At 38.6% G+C, this 18,594-nt stretch overlaps 1 protein-coding gene across 2 annotated transcripts in view; it reads left to right on the top strand.

The window, feature by feature from the left end:
- Window positions 1–18,594, top strand: part of hmcn1 (hemicentin 1) — a 74,429-nt gene that overhangs the window by 46,762 nt on the left and 9,073 nt on the right. For both annotated transcript variants that reach the window (XM_087784933.1, XM_087784932.1), the window contains exons 52-94: window positions 556–701; window positions 760–910; window positions 1,052–1,240; window positions 1,311–1,424; window positions 1,896–2,083; window positions 2,248–2,344; window positions 2,411–2,572; window positions 2,748–2,861; window positions 2,927–3,129; window positions 4,050–4,131; window positions 4,205–4,336; window positions 4,418–4,567; window positions 4,641–4,800; window positions 5,332–5,456; window positions 5,523–5,706; window positions 6,364–6,461; window positions 6,530–6,802; window positions 6,877–7,073; window positions 7,761–7,842; window positions 8,307–8,443; window positions 8,524–8,665; window positions 8,881–9,025; window positions 9,103–9,230; window positions 9,307–9,463; window positions 9,544–9,665; window positions 9,956–10,120; window positions 10,628–10,735; window positions 10,797–10,934; window positions 11,467–11,601; window positions 11,668–11,937; window positions 12,572–12,762; window positions 12,825–13,038; window positions 13,121–13,255; window positions 13,879–14,069; window positions 14,139–14,220; window positions 14,758–15,027; window positions 15,090–15,260; window positions 15,326–15,496; window positions 16,574–16,744; window positions 16,812–16,982; window positions 17,040–17,210; window positions 17,948–18,118; window positions 18,179–18,325. In XM_087784933.1, coding sequence (XP_087641059.1) covers window positions 556–701; window positions 760–910; window positions 1,052–1,240; window positions 1,311–1,424; window positions 1,896–2,083; window positions 2,248–2,344; window positions 2,411–2,572; window positions 2,748–2,861; window positions 2,927–3,129; window positions 4,050–4,131; window positions 4,205–4,336; window positions 4,418–4,567; window positions 4,641–4,800; window positions 5,332–5,456; window positions 5,523–5,706; window positions 6,364–6,461; window positions 6,530–6,802; window positions 6,877–7,073; window positions 7,761–7,842; window positions 8,307–8,443; window positions 8,524–8,665; window positions 8,881–9,025; window positions 9,103–9,230; window positions 9,307–9,463; window positions 9,544–9,665; window positions 9,956–10,120; window positions 10,628–10,735; window positions 10,797–10,934; window positions 11,467–11,601; window positions 11,668–11,937; window positions 12,572–12,762; window positions 12,825–13,038; window positions 13,121–13,255; window positions 13,879–14,069; window positions 14,139–14,220; window positions 14,758–15,027; window positions 15,090–15,260; window positions 15,326–15,496; window positions 16,574–16,744; window positions 16,812–16,982; window positions 17,040–17,210; window positions 17,948–18,118; window positions 18,179–18,325 — 6,750 coding nt within the window. The remainder of the gene's footprint in view (window positions 1–555; window positions 702–759; window positions 911–1,051; window positions 1,241–1,310; window positions 1,425–1,895; window positions 2,084–2,247; window positions 2,345–2,410; window positions 2,573–2,747; window positions 2,862–2,926; window positions 3,130–4,049; window positions 4,132–4,204; window positions 4,337–4,417; window positions 4,568–4,640; window positions 4,801–5,331; window positions 5,457–5,522; window positions 5,707–6,363; window positions 6,462–6,529; window positions 6,803–6,876; window positions 7,074–7,760; window positions 7,843–8,306; window positions 8,444–8,523; window positions 8,666–8,880; window positions 9,026–9,102; window positions 9,231–9,306; window positions 9,464–9,543; window positions 9,666–9,955; window positions 10,121–10,627; window positions 10,736–10,796; window positions 10,935–11,466; window positions 11,602–11,667; window positions 11,938–12,571; window positions 12,763–12,824; window positions 13,039–13,120; window positions 13,256–13,878; window positions 14,070–14,138; window positions 14,221–14,757; window positions 15,028–15,089; window positions 15,261–15,325; window positions 15,497–16,573; window positions 16,745–16,811; window positions 16,983–17,039; window positions 17,211–17,947; window positions 18,119–18,178; window positions 18,326–18,594) is intronic.

Below are 18,594 nucleotides of genomic sequence, written 5' to 3'. Positions count from 1 at the left end.
CTAAAAAGGCATACATTCCATTAATCTAGAAACAAATAAATAACTTTATTGGCATGAAAATGTCATAAATAGTATTCTCAAATGTCTATTAATGTCTTATAATTTATTAATTACAAAAAAAATTAGAAGTTTCCTTTGTGCTACACAAGAAGATGTAAAATCAATGAGAATTAGCTGTCCATTTAATTCTCGGGTAAGGAGAGGTTATGAGGCAGATTCTATTAAAGCGTTTTAATGGGCTCCACTATAATCAGCTCCCACTTTGTTTATACAATGAGTACCTTGGGGGTGGAGACCTCCGGGATGATGAGGAGCAGTGAAAAACGTTTCATTGGGCGGGGCTTAATCACATTTGGTAGTGTAAATATTTAAAATAAAAGAGAGTTTTGTACAAACAGACACTGATGACACAATAGAGGTCCAAGATCTGTTTAAGAGACACCTAAATCAACACATTAGTTTAACTTTAAACAGTCCAGAATTGTACTTGCCTTAAGCTGTAGAAACCTTGAATCAGATGGAGTCCACTAAATGTCTGACCTGTGATGTCTTTAGTTCCACCGCAGATCAACAAGAATGATATCCCAGGAGAAGGACTGTCTCCTAAAGAGGTCAAGATCAAGATCAACAGCACTCTGACTCTGGAATGTGCAGCTCAGGCTTTTCCTACACCTGCTCTGCGGTGGTACAAGGATGGACAGGTGAGTCCATTAACTGAAGATTTATTCAACTTTCATTAACTCGATATCCATCTGTCAGATCCTGACAGCTGATGAGCACATGTCCATCACAGCCAACGGCCGCATCGTTCAGATCAAACACACACAGGTGTCCGACACTGGACGCTACACCTGCGTAGCCACCAACGTAGCTGGAGAGGATGAGAAGGACTTTGATGTAAATATACAAGGTGAACTAGGTCGACTGATGATACGAACCTAAACATTTGGAAGATCAGAATAAATATGCATAATAAAAGCTATAAAAGTAGTAAATAAATAGTTGATAATCTCGCTAATGACACACTTTCTTTTGTTACTTTCACTCTCAGTTCCACCTCATTTCGGCAGAGATGGTGATGCTACATCCACTCCTGGCTCCGGCATAGATGCCAGGGATGTGGTACTCAACAACCCCCTCTCTCTCTATTGTGAGACCAACGCTGTCCCCCCACCGATTCTCACCTGGTACAAAGACGGGCAGCTGCTCAGCTCCAGCGACAATGTTCTGATCCTTCCAGGTGAGGCGGAGAGAAGAACATTCTCGAAGAAATCCATAAAGAAAGTTTCAATGTGATCCTCCGTCATCAGGTGGAAGAGTGTTGCAGATCCCCAGAGCTCATGCGGACAACTCGGGCAGGTACACGTGTGTGGCCGTCAACGAGGCAGGAGAGGATTCCATTCAGTATGACGTCAGAGTATTACGTGAGCGGATTTTTACATTTTTAAATATTTAAGAAAGTCTTGTATAAATATGGAAGTATATCAGTGCCATCACAATATTGAATGATTGAATTTAATTAGTAATAATAAGTTAATTGTTATTTTTATGCATTTTTACTATTTATTTTAATAATAATAAAAGCATTTAAAGACTATGAATGAAAAAATATATTCTAATAATTTGAATTACAATATCAAACTCTAAGTGCAAAAAATGCATTTTTTTTTAAAAACATATTAAGATTATTTAATGAATTCATTCAATACAATATACAATAATTAAAATGAAAATATAAAGTTGATTTAATTAGTTTATTCAATAAATAAATGAAACCTTCAAACCTTACATTTAAATATATAAATGACAGTTTCAACATTTTAAATGCTACTGCAAATCTGGCACTGATATACTTCCATATTTTAACACCTTTTTAATACCATTCATTCCAACAGTGCCCCCAACTATAAGAGGAACGGAAAGTGACTTGCCAAATGAAGTGACAGTCCTGGTGAACAAAACTATGCAACTGGAATGCCACGTGGATGGAAACCCTGCACCGAAGATCACCTGGTTCAAGGACAACCGGCCCATCAGCCCCGACAGCCTGAACAAGATCACGTCGAATGGAAGAATCATTCAGGTAACAAGCCACATCTGTGTTTAAAAGAGAATTAATGACATTTTTTGTTGTGTTATTTTGGCCCCTGATCAAGTTTTATCTGCAGTAAATATCTAGTTGAATCTAAAAATATTGCACCTCTGGAACTAGTTCAATTAACAATTCAATGTGTTTTACTCCTTCAGGTGCTGAACGCTCAAGTGGCCGACACAGGTCGTTACACGTGTGTGGCGGACAATGTTGCAGGAAGTGCCGACAAGTCTTTCAATCTTAATGTTCACGGTGAGACACAGGAGTGGTTGTTGTCAGTTCATAATATACTTTTTATTTAACTCTTTTTTATTTTAGTTCCTCCTGCCATTCATGGTTTGAACCCCGAGAATGTCACAGTGGTGGTGAACAATTTTGTGTCCCTGTCGTGTGAAGCCACTGGGTTTCCTCCTCCTACCCTGAGCTGGTTGAACGATCGAGGCCCGATTCAGGCCCAGAGTAACGCACTCATCATGCCAGGTAAAGAGTGAATTTATTCACACACTTTATAAGTATACAATTATGTATAATTATAACAATATTGTAAGTACGTTTTTTGTCGTAAGTAAGTCATTTATATTTGTATGTCATTAGATTCCATCACATTCAAAGTTAAGAGTCCAACACTCACGCAAACTTTTTCTTTTACCCGCAGGTGGTCGAACTTTACAGCTTCTGAAAGCGAAAGTATCTGACGCTGGAAAATATGTGTGTGTGGCCATGAACGCAGCAGGGGAGGCTTACAAATACATTTCTTTGACAGTTTTTGGTGAGTTCACGACTATATTGTCAACAAAAAATTCACTCTGTCTAACGCTATCACCACTTGTAAAGTTCCACCCAGCATCCGGGACAGCAGCGGCGACTCACCCATCGTCGTGAACGTGCTCGTAGGTGAGGCGGTAACCCTGGAGTGCGAGTCAAATGCCATCCCGCCTCCAACTGTCGCATGGTACAAGAACGGCAGGATGGTGACGGAATCAGAAAACCTGCAAATTGCTGCAGATGGACAGATGCTGCAGATCAGAAACTCAGAGGTGAGACAAACATTTCTTAAGTTTAAATTACTTTAAAAAGATTAATTCTCAGTGTTCTAAGTCATTCACTCTGTTTTGAGGGATGTTTTCGATGCTTAACTTTTTGCGCAATTTACATTTTCTACAAGGCCATATTTAATACACTGACCTTGTGAAGGGTGTCAATACAATGGGTTCACAAACTTCACCATTATTTCAATATTTATCTTAGCTTTTTTAGCAGCATAATCTTTCACGGCACGTAAAGGTCTTTGCTCTTGTTACTCTTAACTTTTACAATCAGAAAGTTGAAGAACAGTTTCAGTTTGCGTGATATATCTTAGTGACAAATTGTTAAAAATATCTTATTTATATTATATTGTCTTGTCTATGCAGCAGAAAGAAGGGACACAAGCACAAATTTGCTGGTGTTTTTGAGCTTCAGGCTTCTGGTGGTATGTTCAGGGGCTCTCTGATCTTTTCAGTACAAACAGAAAAAACATTAGGGCAGAAAAAGGAAACCCTCAAAACTCATGCAGCCCTATAACTGTTTGTATCTGGTCTTCATGAGATCAGAGTAGGACATGTAAAACATTTTCTATTTATCATTGTAACTCTTAATATAACTTTCTCAAGTTATTCCAGACCCTTCCATTTTTTTTCTTTGTCCTTTTTCTGAATATTTCTTGCCCCTCAAAAAATGTAAGTAATTATTGAGAACATATTCAGAAGAAAAATAGTTAAATTAATGGCTTATGAATATTTCACATATCATTTTTTGGTTCCTTTTTCTAGATTTGTTTTAGCCGTTTTTTTTGCTTTTGGTTAGACGGCCCCTCACAACAGTCCCAGTTCATAATGTGGCCCTTTATGAATGTAATTGTCCACACCTGGTCTAGAGTGACAATCAAAAATGACATCTCATGTTCTTAAATGAACAGGTTTCTGATACGGGACAATACGTGTGCAAAGCCTCGAATGTTGCTGGACAAGTGGACAAAAACTTTCACTTGAATATTCACGGTACTGTAACTCGGATTAGTTTTTATTTCTATCCGTTCACATGTTTGATACTGACGAGAAAAAATCGTTGCAGTGCCTCCAAGCATCGAGGGAGCAGAGGAGGAGACGGTGGTGGAAACCATCAGTAACCCAGTTACCTTTGCATGTGAGGCTACTGGAGTCCCTCCTCCCAACCTGGTCTGGTTGAAGAATGGAACTCCCATTGGTGAGTTTATTACCATTTTCTTGACCTTGAAATGTTTTTTAAACAGATGATGTTGAAGCTTTAAATTCTGTGCATGAATAGACAGCTCTGGATCTTTGGAGATGCACATCTTCTCTGGGGGCAGTAAGCTTCAAATTGCTCGGTCACAGCTTTCTGACAGCGGCTCTTATACTTGTTTGGCCTCTAACTTGGAGGGGAAGTCACAGAAGACTTACCATCTCACCGTTCTGGGTAAGATAAAGATGCATTTATTGAAGATTTGCCTGTGAAAATGCTTATTCTAACTTTCCAATATGCTGTGAAGTCCCTCCTAGTATCTCCAGATCCGAGCTTCCCAGTGATATCGGAGTTCTTCTAAATGAAAGTATTAAGCTGGTCTGTGAAGTCCGAGGAACCCCGACTCCCTCCATCCAGTGGTTGAAGGATGGAGAAGTCTTGAACAACACACTTGACATAGGATACAGGTAATATAATCATATAAATGAGTTGATGTAGTGACCACATATCTTCTGTAGTTTGTTGCCAAACATATATTTGAAGAAAGATGAGTACCATAAGAATATTGAACGGTTAAATTCAAATGTTATTTTAAGCATGGATTTTCTTTTGATAATTGAATTCCGTTATACTGAAACTGAAAAAAAAAATATATATATATATATATATATATATATTGGATCGTTGGAGTAAATAATTCCATTATTGATAGGGTGAATTTTTTTTTTTCAATAATATAATTAAAAAATTGAACCGATGCCTCAATTCATCATAGCGGATTCGAAAGCAACAGTAATGTCTGGTGGCACAATAATACCAACATTTATCATGCAAACGTGTTAAGAGTCTCAATAATATTCTGATCTTTTTCACATTTCACACAAGCAAATTAATTATGATCAGCTTGGGAACTTGTTGAAATTATATAATACATCTGATTTGTGAAACGTTTTGAATCTTCAATACAGGTTTTAAGTAACATATGTATTTCGTTAAAGCATCAGTCCTGACGGCAGCACGCTGACTCTGACTGAAGCTCAGACCACAGACAGCGGCAAGTTCACCTGCGTCGCCACCAACAGTGCAGGAGAGGAAGACCGAATATTCAACCTGAACGTATATGGTAAGTTTTATTGATTTTGTTTATGGGAATAATAAGATTTTAATCTCCTTGATTTCTGTGGTCCAGTTCCTCCTGTGATCGAAGGCAACAGTGACGCAGCAGAACACTTGATCACCATCCTGGACAGCTCAGTCAACATCGAGTGTGTAGCGACAGGATCTCCTCCACCGCAGCTCAACTGGCTCAGAAACGGTCTGCCTCTCTCGGTGTCCTCTCACGTCCGCCTGCTCTCTGCTGGACAGGTGCTACGGTAGGTCAGTGGACCAGGGAGGCTTCCAGAGGAAACTATGGTTTCGATTTTAGCAGCAGATCTGAGCTACTATGCTGAGTATTAGCTTTTCATTATTTAAAAAAATAATTGAATACATTCATTTCTTTATTTAGGGATTGGATTCGTTTTTATTGATTAGCTAAATAAATAGCCTATATAATTCAAGGTTGAATTTGGTTTCTATTTGAATAATTCAATAAAACAATTTCAGTATTTCAGTTGTTTTTTTTACAGTTTTTTTCAGAGTTTGATATCCTAATTTAATTCAATTTTTTTTAAATACAACATTTTTAAATGTATTGCCTTTTAAATTCAGTATAAAAATGTTGTTATAATAGTGCAACCAGACAACCTCAGAAAAGAACCGAGCTTTAACTTAATCGGACATTAAGCCAATCATGGAATGTGCTATAGGTCATGTGACCACGTAGAAGCACTGGCATGTCAATTGACCATGGCTAAAAAAGTAGCGGTATTGTCTCGTGGCAATATTATTCCAAAATTTATTTTTGAATTATTCCAATTTATATTGAATTATTTAAAATAAAGAAGCAATTCAACCCGTCAATACACAAATTCAATACTTCCATACTCTATACTTCCATAGATATTCAAATGTTTTGACATGTTTCACAGGATCTCCCGCACTCAAGTGTCAGATGGTGGCACGTACACATGTGTAGCTTCAAACCGAGCAGGCGTGGACAACAAACACTATAACGTGGAAGTGCACGGTGAGTGAGAAAACACAGTAAAATCCTTCTTAAAAGTATGTTAATAAATAAAATAAGTGGTTTTTTAGTCCCACCAGTTCTGGACGGAAGTACCGAGGACGTGACGGTTCTCAGAGGGAACTCAACTGCCCTGTCGTGTGTTGCTGATGGAACTCCACCCCCCACTGTGTCCTGGCTGATGGACGGGGACGCCCTCTACCCCGACCCTCGTCTAAGACTGCTTAACCAGGACACAGTAGTGGAGATCACACGGGCCTGGGTCAACGATACTGGACGCTACACCTGCGTGGCCAACAACAGCGCCGGTCAAGCAAGTCGACACTTCCATCTAAAAGTACTCGGTCAGTGAAATGGTATGTCAAGAGTACTTTGATTTATTTAACAAATGAAAACAATCTTCACATTCTCTTGATAGATCCTCCAAGTATCCGTGACTCTGGGGCCCCCGTTGAAGTGTCAGTGGTGCTGAACAACGTCCTGGAGATTCATTGTGAGGCCTCAGGTGTGCCGGTACCTTCTCTCACCTGGCTGAAAGATGGACGTCCTCTGCCCCAGACTGACGGTGTGCAGCTGCTCCGAGGAGGAGAGTTGCTCCGTGTGTCCTCAGCACAGGTGACGCTGCTTTGAATTTAACATAGATATACCATGAGGGGCAGTGTTGGGCAAGTTACTTCACAATTGTAATTACATTTTTATTACGGTTAACTCTCATTTCAATGTTATTAGTTACAAAATTACAGTCTTGAAGTTGTGTTGAACTACTTTTATATTATTTTTCCGAACATATTGTTTTGGTTTACAATACACCAATGTAATGGCTGCATTTATGGTAAAATAACGATAAATTCAAAATTCCTCAAGGATTTAACAAAGTTACTTATATATTATACATGCAGTGACTTTGTTGCAATTTTATCAAATGTAAGAAGACACTTGAATTGTTTAGAGGGTGTACATTTGCACTCGTTTTCCTCCTTAGTTACTCTCTCATGGTGAATTTTTTATAAGAAAATGATAAAATATATAATTAAAATCGAAATGTAATGCATGTTGTTTGACCAAATATTATATTATGTGTAACATGTTTTTATTTTGTAATTCCTTACACTGCATTACTTTTCTGTCAGTTACTTGCCCCAACACTGTTGAGGAGTTGTGGTCATTTGAATTGTTGAATCCTGACAATGGCGAGAGGATCCTGGTTTATAATGATGAATTAATTCTTAATTTCTTGAAAAGAGTAAAGAGAAGTTTTAAACATCACTTGATGCTCAATCACATTGTTTTACATGCTTACAGCTGGAAGACACTGGCAGATACAGCTGCTTAGCCAACAGTCCAGCAGGAGATGATGATAAAGAGTTTCTGGTTCGAGTGCATGGTGGGTAAAAGAAAATTATTTGTACCATTAATGTTAATATTCCTTTTTTCAAAGTTATCTAAAAATATCAGTTTTTCATTTATGAGACAAGTTGTGGAACCGAAAAAGACAAAAGAAAAAATTCACAATTATAATTATTTTACGAAAGGAAAGATAACAGTATACATGAGTAAACATTTGCTGTAATAATTTTTGTGGTGAAAGATATACCATTTCACCTTGGTAATGAAACTCTTACTATTCATTTAATGTTCTTCGTTTGTCATAAAAAGTTAAGAAAGAATTCAACATTTAATAAAAATAAAAAAAAAACAGAAACTTGCATGGAGCATCTAATCTTTTCTAGAATTTAAGTTGAAGATCATACTACATACCCAGTGGGACTGAGGGTGGGGCAACATCCTTTGACTTTGAAAGATAAATTCCTTTTTAATATTGTCTTCTGTTGTTTTTTCCCTGATCAGTTCCTCCTAACATTGCGGGAGAGAGCACACCTCAAGATGTTTCAGTGTTGCAGAACAGGCAGGTTACTCTTGAGTGCAAGTCAGACGCTGTTCCACCTCCAACGCTCACCTGGCTTAAAGATGGTCAGCCCCTAGAGGTCAGGGGTCAAATATGTTCTTAGAAATAACAGGTATTGTGTGCATTGTTTGTCATTAAGCGACTGTTCATCTCCTACAGGCCTCTCCTCGTGTAAGAATCCTCTCCTACGGACGGTATTTACAAATCAACATGGCTGTGATCAGCGATGAGGCCGAGTACACATGTGTGGCCAGGAACGTAGCAGGGGAGACCACACGCCAGTTTAATGTGGCTGTAAATGGTGCGTTTATTTGCATGTCAACTAGTAAATATACACCAAATAAACTGCTACAGATGTAGGGAAATGTCAAACTGTGGTTTCTATAAGCATGCTTTCAAAAGTACTTCTTCATTAGATAAAGTCTAACAACAAACCTAACAAACCCTAATGTAAACAACATGACAGCTGATACATTTTATCGATTCCTATTACTGATATTTTTATGTCTTTTGTAGTCGCACCCACAATAAAAGATGGACCTCAGACTGTGTCTGTGCACATGGACAAGCCTGCAGTGCTGGAGTGTGTTGTAAGTGGAGTGCCATCCCCCCGCGTTACCTGGAGGAAACATGGAGTGCTGCTGACAGAAAATAATGCTCGGTAAAAATCTATTCTTGTTGGTATTGTTGTGTGTGAAGTATGAGTTTAATAGGATTGCTCTCACGTTTTGTGTGCAGATACACGTTTGCAGAGGACGGTTCTTTACTCATCCACTCAGCTCAGGTGACTGACACGGGTCGGTACTTGTGTATGGCGACTAATCAAGCTGGAACACAGCGGAAGAGAGTCGACCTCCAAGTACATGGTGAGGAACTTTGAATAGGGAATATTTTTTTTTAATGAAAAGGTGTCAGTAAAAACATTTATTTTTTATGGTTCAGTCCCTCCCTCCATCGCTGATGGTCGCACTAACATGACAGTCACCGTGAACGTTCAGACCACCTTGTCCTGCGAGGCCACTGGAATCCCCAATCCTACTGTCAGCTGGACAAAAAACGGCCGGGACATCAATGTAGACCAAAATCAGAATATGTACAGGTTGATCCAACTTTTATCTCTGCATGAATTTCCTTTAAAATATGATGTGTACAATTAGCTGATGTTCCAATCCTTTCCAGGAGGCTTTCATCAGGGTCTCTCGTGGTGATCGCTCCCACAGTGGAGGACACGGCTGTTTACGAGTGTGTTGTCATGAACGAGGCCGGAGAAGACTACAGAACCATCAACCTCACTGTTCATGGTGAGCAGGGTTAGCTTATCTGCAGATAGTTTGGTCAAAGCACGTTGGAAAGATTGAACATATTTCTTGTGTTAAAATAGTGCAATTGCAGTTTTTTGAAAACAATATTTGTTTACAGAAAGAAAAAAAAGGATATTTTTTGCTAGACTAGATGAATGCAAAGGACATCTCTAACCTACTGCCATAAAGCAGTTGCACAATGAAAAGCATCTTTAAAATATAGCGAGTTCTACACTTTAAAATAAACATAAATCTGTTTTCTATCTATTTTTTTCTCTCTTTTGTCAAAGTCCCCCCCTCAATAGCTGATGAACCAACAGAGCTGGTTGTGAACAGACTGTCCCCTGTGGTCATCGCCTGCACTGCATCTGGTGTTCCAGAGCCGACCCTCCATTGGAGCAAAGACGGAAGGGAGCTTCCCAACCAGGGACATGGATACTACATCATGAACACGGGTATGAAAAAACAAACAACATCTGTTGCTTTGTATTCCATCACTGAAGTAACAAGGATATATTCGTAGTATTGTCAAGTACTTGACTCAGGTGTTGCAGAATTTACAGACCACATTACTCTTGATGAAGTCGTAACTACTTTAATTTATTTTAAAACCAAAATATGTCCAAATATCAGCTTCAAAAGCTGCTGGAGTTGACTGTATCCTCTTGTCCTCAGTCATCGTAGGGATCTCACAGAATTTCATTATTTCTGTAGCCACGGAGAACATATTGACTGTTAGCAGTTGGAACTTTAATATTTTTATGTTAATTGTTGAAATGAATTCAAATTCATACACATTTAATTGAAACATAAACCATAGAGTAACTATGATATAAATGAACTGTTTTGGAGGCTCTCATGGGCAACATTAAAATATTTTGCTGGCTAAATGTGGCCTCTTAGCCTTTAATTTGACACACATGAGATTGAGAATCATAATAACCAGTCTGATTATTTACCAGGTCCGATTGAGATCACATCAGCAGAACTCACTCACGCAGGACGGTACTCGTGTTTGGCAAAGAATGCAGCAGGATCCACGCAACGTCATGTTCAGCTTGTCGTACAAGGTGAGATCTGATTAATAACTTGAAATCAGCGAAGTAACCTGATACTAATTCTCTTCAACAGAACTCCCAGTCATACAGGATCACCCCCAGATCCTGGATGTGATTCTTAACAACTCCGTCGTGCTTCCCTGCAAAGCCTCTGGCTCCCCAAGACCAACCGTCACCTGGCAGAAGGAGGGGATCAATATACATACGACAGGTAGTGACAGTGAAGTGAAGCCTTGTGAGAGTTCTCCAACTGTAGTATCACACTTAGTCGAAAGATCGTAAATATGCTTCGCTATGTCAGTTCCATCAGAATATTGAATGGTTGAATTTAACATTTCTAATTTTTTAAAGCACGAATTCAATGCATTTTTAAGCATCAAAGCATTTTAAGCATTGTCTTTGCAATTTCATTCAATAATAAAAAATATTTCATAAGGTTGAATCTTTTTTAATTACAGAATTCTATTGCATAATTTCTATGTTGAAACATAAAATGGGTATTTTTTTAATAGTTAGATTTTAAAATGTAATATTTTCAAACGGAAACCAAACTTTTTTTTTCAATACTAATGTAACTTTTAAATATGGCAAAAATGAAACAATGTATTATTCATTTCACTCTCTTTCAACTCATATTCTACTGGCACTGATAAACTTCCATAAAGTGAAGTCCTTCAACTGTAGAATCAAAGTTTATCAAAAGATCTAAAATATGCTGCTTCACATCATTGTCTTCCCGACAGGTGGAAGTTTCATGGTGCTGCCCAGTGGCAGTCTGCAGATCATCAGAGCATCTGTTTCGGACACAGGAACATACATCTGTGTGGCTCAGAACCCTGCTGGCACAGCGCTGGGTAAAACCAAGCTAAGAGTGCAAGGTAGACCCTTTCTTGCCCTTTTTAGTGTCTCTTGGTCTTAATTTAATCCTGCTTTACCTCCAACAGTACCTCCTGGTATCAGCTCAGACACCCAGCAGTACCTGGTACCTGTGGACTCCTCTGTGACTCTGGAATGCCAAAGTGAAGGCTCGCCTGCCCCGTCTGTGATGTGGCATAAAGACGGGCAGCTGCTGAATGAGTCGGTGCGACAAAGAGTTCTGAGCTCAGGCTCGCTGCAGATCGTCTTCGTGCAGCCCAGCGACACCGGCAGATACACCTGTACTGCTGCCAACGTTGCGGGGACAGTCAGTCTGGAGATGAGCCTGATGGTCCAGAGTGAGTTGACACAACCTGACTATGAAAGTACATCAGTGCCAGAATATTGAAGGGTTGGACTAGAATTTTTAATTTAACATATTTTAAATGTGGAAATTATTTTAATTGAAATTCTTTTTTTTCTTAAGAATTTTTGTTATTTTTGAATAATTCAATGTATCAATTACATCACTGAAAGGTTGAATTAATTATTTTTTATATATAAAAAATAGAATAATTTTAGTTAATGTTCTCTATTTAATTCATAGCTTTTTGAACATTCTATCAAGTTCGATCAATGTCTCGTGGGTCTATTATACCAAATTTTTTATATTGAATCTAAAAGGCTACGGATGAAAATGTATGGAATTTAGAAAGGAAATAAATGTTAAAATAACAAACTCAATGTGTAAAAGAATGACTAATTTTGATTTTTTTTTTTAACCTTTTAATTCAAATATGTATTACTTTTGGTTTAGAAATTGTTAAAATTGAGTTTCGAAAATGATTTATTGCTTTAAAAAAAAGTTTTTTAATAAAGTGTTAACAATGAAATACAGTACTTTCATCCCTGAGTTCAAAATAGTGGGGATAAAAAGTCACTGTCATAGAAGGTAAAATTTCAAAGACAAAACAGAAGTGTGTTTTTTTTCAGTTCCGCCCTCCATTCGTGGGACACAGCAGGAGGTCGTGGTGCTAGAGAACACTCCAGCCCTGCTGGCGTGTCGTGTAGACGGGGTCCCTCAGCCGTCAGTGTCCTGGGAGAAGGAGGGAGAGTCACTGAGTGATGACATTGGTGGATACAAAACCCTGCCGTCTGGAGATCTGCTCATCGAGCGCGCTCAGGTGATGATAAATACTAAAAGACATCTATGAAGACCATTCTTGATGTTGAGATTTTCTGGTAGCCGGAAGATGCTGGCAGCTACACGTGTGTCGCCACCAACTCGATCGGACAGGACCGTCGGACCATTGTCCTCTCTTTGAACATTCACCCCGAGTTCACTCAGCTGCTGGGGGACGTGGCCCTCAACAAGGGAGAGCGCCTCCTACTGACGTGCACAGTCGAAGGCATCCCAACACCCAGAATCACATGGGGCTTCAACAATAAGATCATTCCAGGTTTTTGAGATTTTTTTTTAGGAAATGTGTCATTGCCTAAGATTCAATAAATCAATAATATACTTCAAATGTTGTTTTCCAGCTCATTATGATCACATGAACGGTCAGAGCGAGCTGGTGATAGAGAGAGTGACCAAAGAGGACTCTGGCACCTACTCCTGCGTCGCAGAGAACATCGTTGGAACCATCAAGTCTCTTGGATTCGTCTATGTCAAAGGTAAAAATAAGTAACATTATTGAATTTCTGCTCCAATTTTTAGTTGTAGCAGCTTTGCAGCTTGTTAGCAGCTCCTTTATATAGAATCGATATTATATGGAATCAAGATTTAAATCAATATTAAAAGTGCTTAAACAAAAAAAAAAGTATTATTTTTCAGAGCCAGACATAAAATACTTGAGCATTTAGAATTTCAAAATGCAACCTTGTTTCATTTGGTTTGTTGATTTGTTCATGTTTATAGATGGATATACCAATAATGTAATTACTAAATTAAGAAGTAAATATTGTTATAATTTATTTTTTATCTTTAGTGGAAATAAATTTCCATCAGGGGTCATTACTTGTCATACCAATCATATTAAGTAATTAAGTATTTCTAATTAGTAATCAGTAATTAGGATAAAAAGCCCTAAAACAAATAACTTGTACGAGTAATATTTTAAATTTGCTGATGACTAAATTAATAAAGTATAAAATAAAAAAGGAAATAACTATCAAATAAAGCATGATTATCTGTCAGTAATATTTCTATATAATGTCTTTATTTGCCCACATAAGTGTATCAAGTGCTGATACAAAAGTCGGAGCCTAGTTTTTTAATTTCTCTTTTGTCTTTCCAGAGCCGCCAATCATCGATGGAGACGCTCACTCAAATCACATTGAACCACTAGGGGGCAACGCGATCCTCAACTGTGAGGTTCGTGGGGACCCACTACCTTCCATTCAATGGAGCAAGAATGGAATCAACATCCAGATCAACAACCGCATACGTCAGATGGACAACGGTTCCTTGGCCATATATGGAACAGTGGTGAGTTCACTGACACGATTAACAAGGTTTTTTTTCTGTAGAAAAGTTAATTTGATTTGAATAAAACAGAGTGAAGATGCTGGAAACTACATCTGCGTGGCGACAAACGATGCTGGTGTGGTGGACAGGAGCGTCTCTCTGACTCTACAAAGTAAGTGCTTTATGTCTAAAGGATACTTTTGTAACACATGTGAAATCACAACCTCAAAATCACAAACACAACATTTCAAAAACAGTATCACAATAATAAGACTAAAATCACAAGACAGAAAAACAACAACAATCACAATTATAACAACTAAATTGTATCGAAAATTACAACCACAAATACACGATCACATAATAATAAATCCCATAATCAGAAGCAAAAATAATAAGTCACAAACAATAAAATAGAATCACAAAAACAAAATACAAAATCACAACCATTGAAACGAAATCACCCAACGATCACAAACACAAAGTCACAATAACATACAGTCAATAAAATCCCGACCACACACATTAAAACAAAATCACAACCACAAAATGAAAAAAAAGGGAATAATAACAACAAAAACTAAATTCCAACAACAAAAATAAAATCACAATAAAAATAAATACATCCTGACCACCTACAGTGTAACACACTCAATCTCAAAACAATAAAGCTACAACCAGACATGTACTCATTGAAAGTGTTCTTCAGGGGCACCGAGCATCTCTCTGGAGCCCGTGGACACAGTGGTGGATGCAGGTACGACTGTGGTACTGGACTGCCAGGCTGAGGGTGAACCCACCCCAGTCATCGAGTGGTCTCGTCAGGGCCGACCTCTGCTGACCAGCGACCACTTCTCCACACTGAAGAATGGCTCTCTGAGGGTCAGCAACAGTCAGAAGGAGGACACTTCAGAGTACGAGTGTGTAGCTAGAAACCTGATCGGTTCTGTGATGGTCAGAGTCTCACTCACGGTTCAAGGTGAGCTGCACACTTGTGTTCATCCCAGTGACTGAAGTTGAAACCTTGTTTTTGTGTTGAAGTTCACGGTGGTTATTCGGAGTGGTCAGACTGGGGAACCTGCAGCGTCACTTGTGGCGCTGGGTCCCAGACCAGAGTGAGACAGTGCAACAATCCTCTGCCGGCCAACGGAGGGGGCCACTGTGAAGGGTTGGACAGAGAAACACGTGGCTGTCAAGGAAAACCTTGTCCTGGTGAGAAAAACTTTTGCTAGAGGAAATTTTTGTTGAGCTTTTCACTTACATGTTTGTCTCTAAAGTGGATGGAAACTGGTCAGAGTGGTCTCTCTGGGAAGAGTGCTCTCGGAGCTGCGGGCAAGGCAACAGGACGAGGGTCCGGTCCTGCAATAACCCTCCAGCTCAGCACGGGGGTCGATCATGTGACGGGAAGGCGCTGGAGGTCATCATTTGTAGTGTCAGACCGTGTCCAGGTACACTTTCAATCATATATGCTCGAGTGTATTTAACTGGGTCTTTTAATGTAGGACAAGAAAATCTGTCAGATATTTTTAACTCAGCAGTTTTAACTATATAAATACATTTTACATACGTGACAGTCGAAAGAACTTGTACATAAGTTTGTCTGTGCGATTACAATATTGAATTACATTTTTCATTGAAATGCTGATGTTTTTAAAGCATTTTATTATACTTTGAATGTTGGAGTACAATATTTTTTTTATTGAAATGTTGAATTTGTTTGTTTTTCAATAACATAATTAAAAAACAAATATATATTTTTGAAATAACTTTATGTATACAAATAGAGTTTGATTTTTTTCTCTTCTAATAATTCAAAAATTACATTTTTAAATTCTTTATTTTTACATTTGTAGCCTTTTAAATTCCATAAAAAATACATAATAGTGACACAAGACAATAGCAACTTGATTGAATTATCCAGCCAATCATTCTCATCATTATTACCAACATGTTTATAATTAATTAAAATGTTAAACTGAATTGCAAAATATTGAATTTAGAAATTATATTTTTTTAATTATTGAAATTAGCATATCAATATCAGAATATCAAACTTTTGGTATACAAATAATCATAATTTCATTATTCAAAAAAGTATTAAGTTCAAGTTCTTTTATTGTCAAATATGTATGTATTGCGACATCCAGCATAAATTAAATTGTTGTCCTCTCTGACCCACGATGCAAAACTTGAATATGGTTAAAAGGACATTAATTAAGGCATTCAAGAAAATAAATGAAAATAAATAACCGACAAAATGAAATAAATAATCAACTATACGTAAATGATTAACTAAAATTAAACAGAATATAAACAAAAAAACGTAGTTAATGCACAGGTAGTTCAAGCGGAGGTGAGATGGTAGGACAGGGAGGGCGTTTAGTCTCCTAAGCTTTAAATGCTTAATAAAAAAAACATTTTTAACAAAAAAAAATAGGAAATGTTAAACTTAACTTTTAACAATATTTTGATGGAACTGATATACTTCCAAACTGTCACTTGTCAGTCATATTTGTTCTCTTCAGTGGCAGGTAACTGGGGTTCTTGGCTGCCCTGGACTCAGTGCAGTGAGACTTGTGGTCGGGGGATGCAGTCAAGGATCCGACTGTGCAACAACCCCCCGCCTGCATTTGACGGCCCTCAGTGTGAGGGTCCCGACACTCAAACTCAGCTGTGCAAAGAGAAACCTTGTCCTGGTGAGCTCACTCATCTCTTTCACCTGAGAGCAGGATCACTGACCTGATGGTTTCTCCTGCGCTGCAGTGGACGGCAAGTGGTCTTCATGGGTCAGCTGGGGAGCCTGTAGTGTTTCGTGCGGGGGCGGCACCCGTCAAAGAACCCGCCTCTGTGCCAGCCCCGCCCCACAACATGGCGGCAGACAGTGTGAAGGCAACGACGTGCAACTTGACTTCTGTAACAGCGAGCCCTGCCCTGGTGAGTCGGCACAAACGCACACTCTTGTGGACCCCTTTATAAGACTCTTGTCATCAGTGGCGGGGAACTGGGGGCCGTGGAGCTCCTGGGGCGGCTGCAGCAAGACCTGCAACGGGGGTCAGATGAGGCGCTACAGAACATGTGATAACCCACGACCGGCCAATGGAGGGCGAGCGTGTGCCGGCACAGACACACAGATACAAAGATGCAGCACAACAGACTGTCCAGGTGAGTGTTTGAGTGAGATGAATCAGCATATGTCCATAAAAAAGTGGTTGAAAGTAACAAATTACATTTACTGAGGTTACTGTAGTTTTTGTATGTTATATATGAAGTAATTTATTTTGGGATGGCCCGAAAGATAAAATTAACATAACAAATGTATATATTTCATAAAACTGAAATGACAAAAAAAAACAATATGAATATAAATTCCCATTCAAAACCATAAAATCACAATCTTAAAAACTAAATAATATAAAAGCACAATCGCAATCACAACGTCAAAAACTAAAATCTAAAAAACAAGAACAAAAACATTTGTTACTATAACCTGATGAGGGCTGTATAAACAAAGAGCCATAAGTGGTTCCTTGTTGCACTTTGTCCAGGTCTGGTCGACAGAAAACCACAGTTATTACCAACTGTTATTGTTGTACTGTGTGAAAATGTTTGAGGGATAAAATTCAATAAAATGGCAAATGTATAAACCTCTTAAAAAAATGTACATGTTTACATGTTTTATTTCGTTAGACAATTTCTATTTGCTATCTTTAAATGAAAGCATCCAGATGGAGAGTTATTTCTCAAGGGCCACTGTTATATGTGACTTTAATGAAATGAAATATAAGCAGATTTCAAATAAACTTTAAATCTGTGTAAACGTTTGTCTGTTAGAGCAGAGTAGACATATGTGTCTCAACAACACCTTGACACTGATTGATCTGTTGGTGATCCCACTACAGTGGACGGTAACTGGGGGTCGTGGCAGCCGTGGGGAGAATGTTCTGCCACCTGTGGAGCCGGAGAGAGAACTCGCGTCCGTCTTTGCACCGACCCGTCTCCCAGCAGCGGCGGACGTCCGTGTCCAGGAGACTCCTCACAGCTGTCCAGATGCAACACTCTGGCCTGTCCAGGTACGACAGGTGAGCCTCCGGTCGGACTGAAAACAGGACTAACTGGTGTTTGTGGGTCAGGTGGACCCCAGACGGCCAGAGGGAGCATCATAGGGAACATCAACGATATCGAGTTCGGCATCGCCCTCTTGAACGCGACTGTCACGGATGGAAAATCTGGGAGCCGCTTCATCAAAGCTTCCATCACGAACATACCAAGAAGTCTAGGTTAGTGTTTGATCGCCTTCTTTCTTCTTCCTCCCTTCTTACAACTTTCATACGGAAGTATATCAGCGCCATATTGAAGGGTTGAATTTTTATTAAAAAGGTTGTCGAATAAATTAATTAAATAACTAAATAAAATAATAAAGGTGTATTTGTTCTTATTGAATTCAATAATTGTTTTTTGAAAGTTTGAATTAGTTTTTATTAAATGAATGAACATATAAATGTTATTTTTACACATATTCTAATTCAAATAATTGAAAAAAGAATTT

This window comes from Callionymus lyra, chromosome 2 (assembly GCF_982586985.1).
Source record: "Callionymus lyra chromosome 2, fCalLyr1.hap1.1, whole genome shotgun sequence".
Lineage (NCBI taxonomy): Eukaryota > Metazoa > Chordata > Actinopteri > Syngnathiformes > Callionymidae > Callionymus > Callionymus lyra.
Note: the sequence above shows the minus strand (reverse complement) of the source record. Positions and strands in the feature narration are given on the sequence as shown.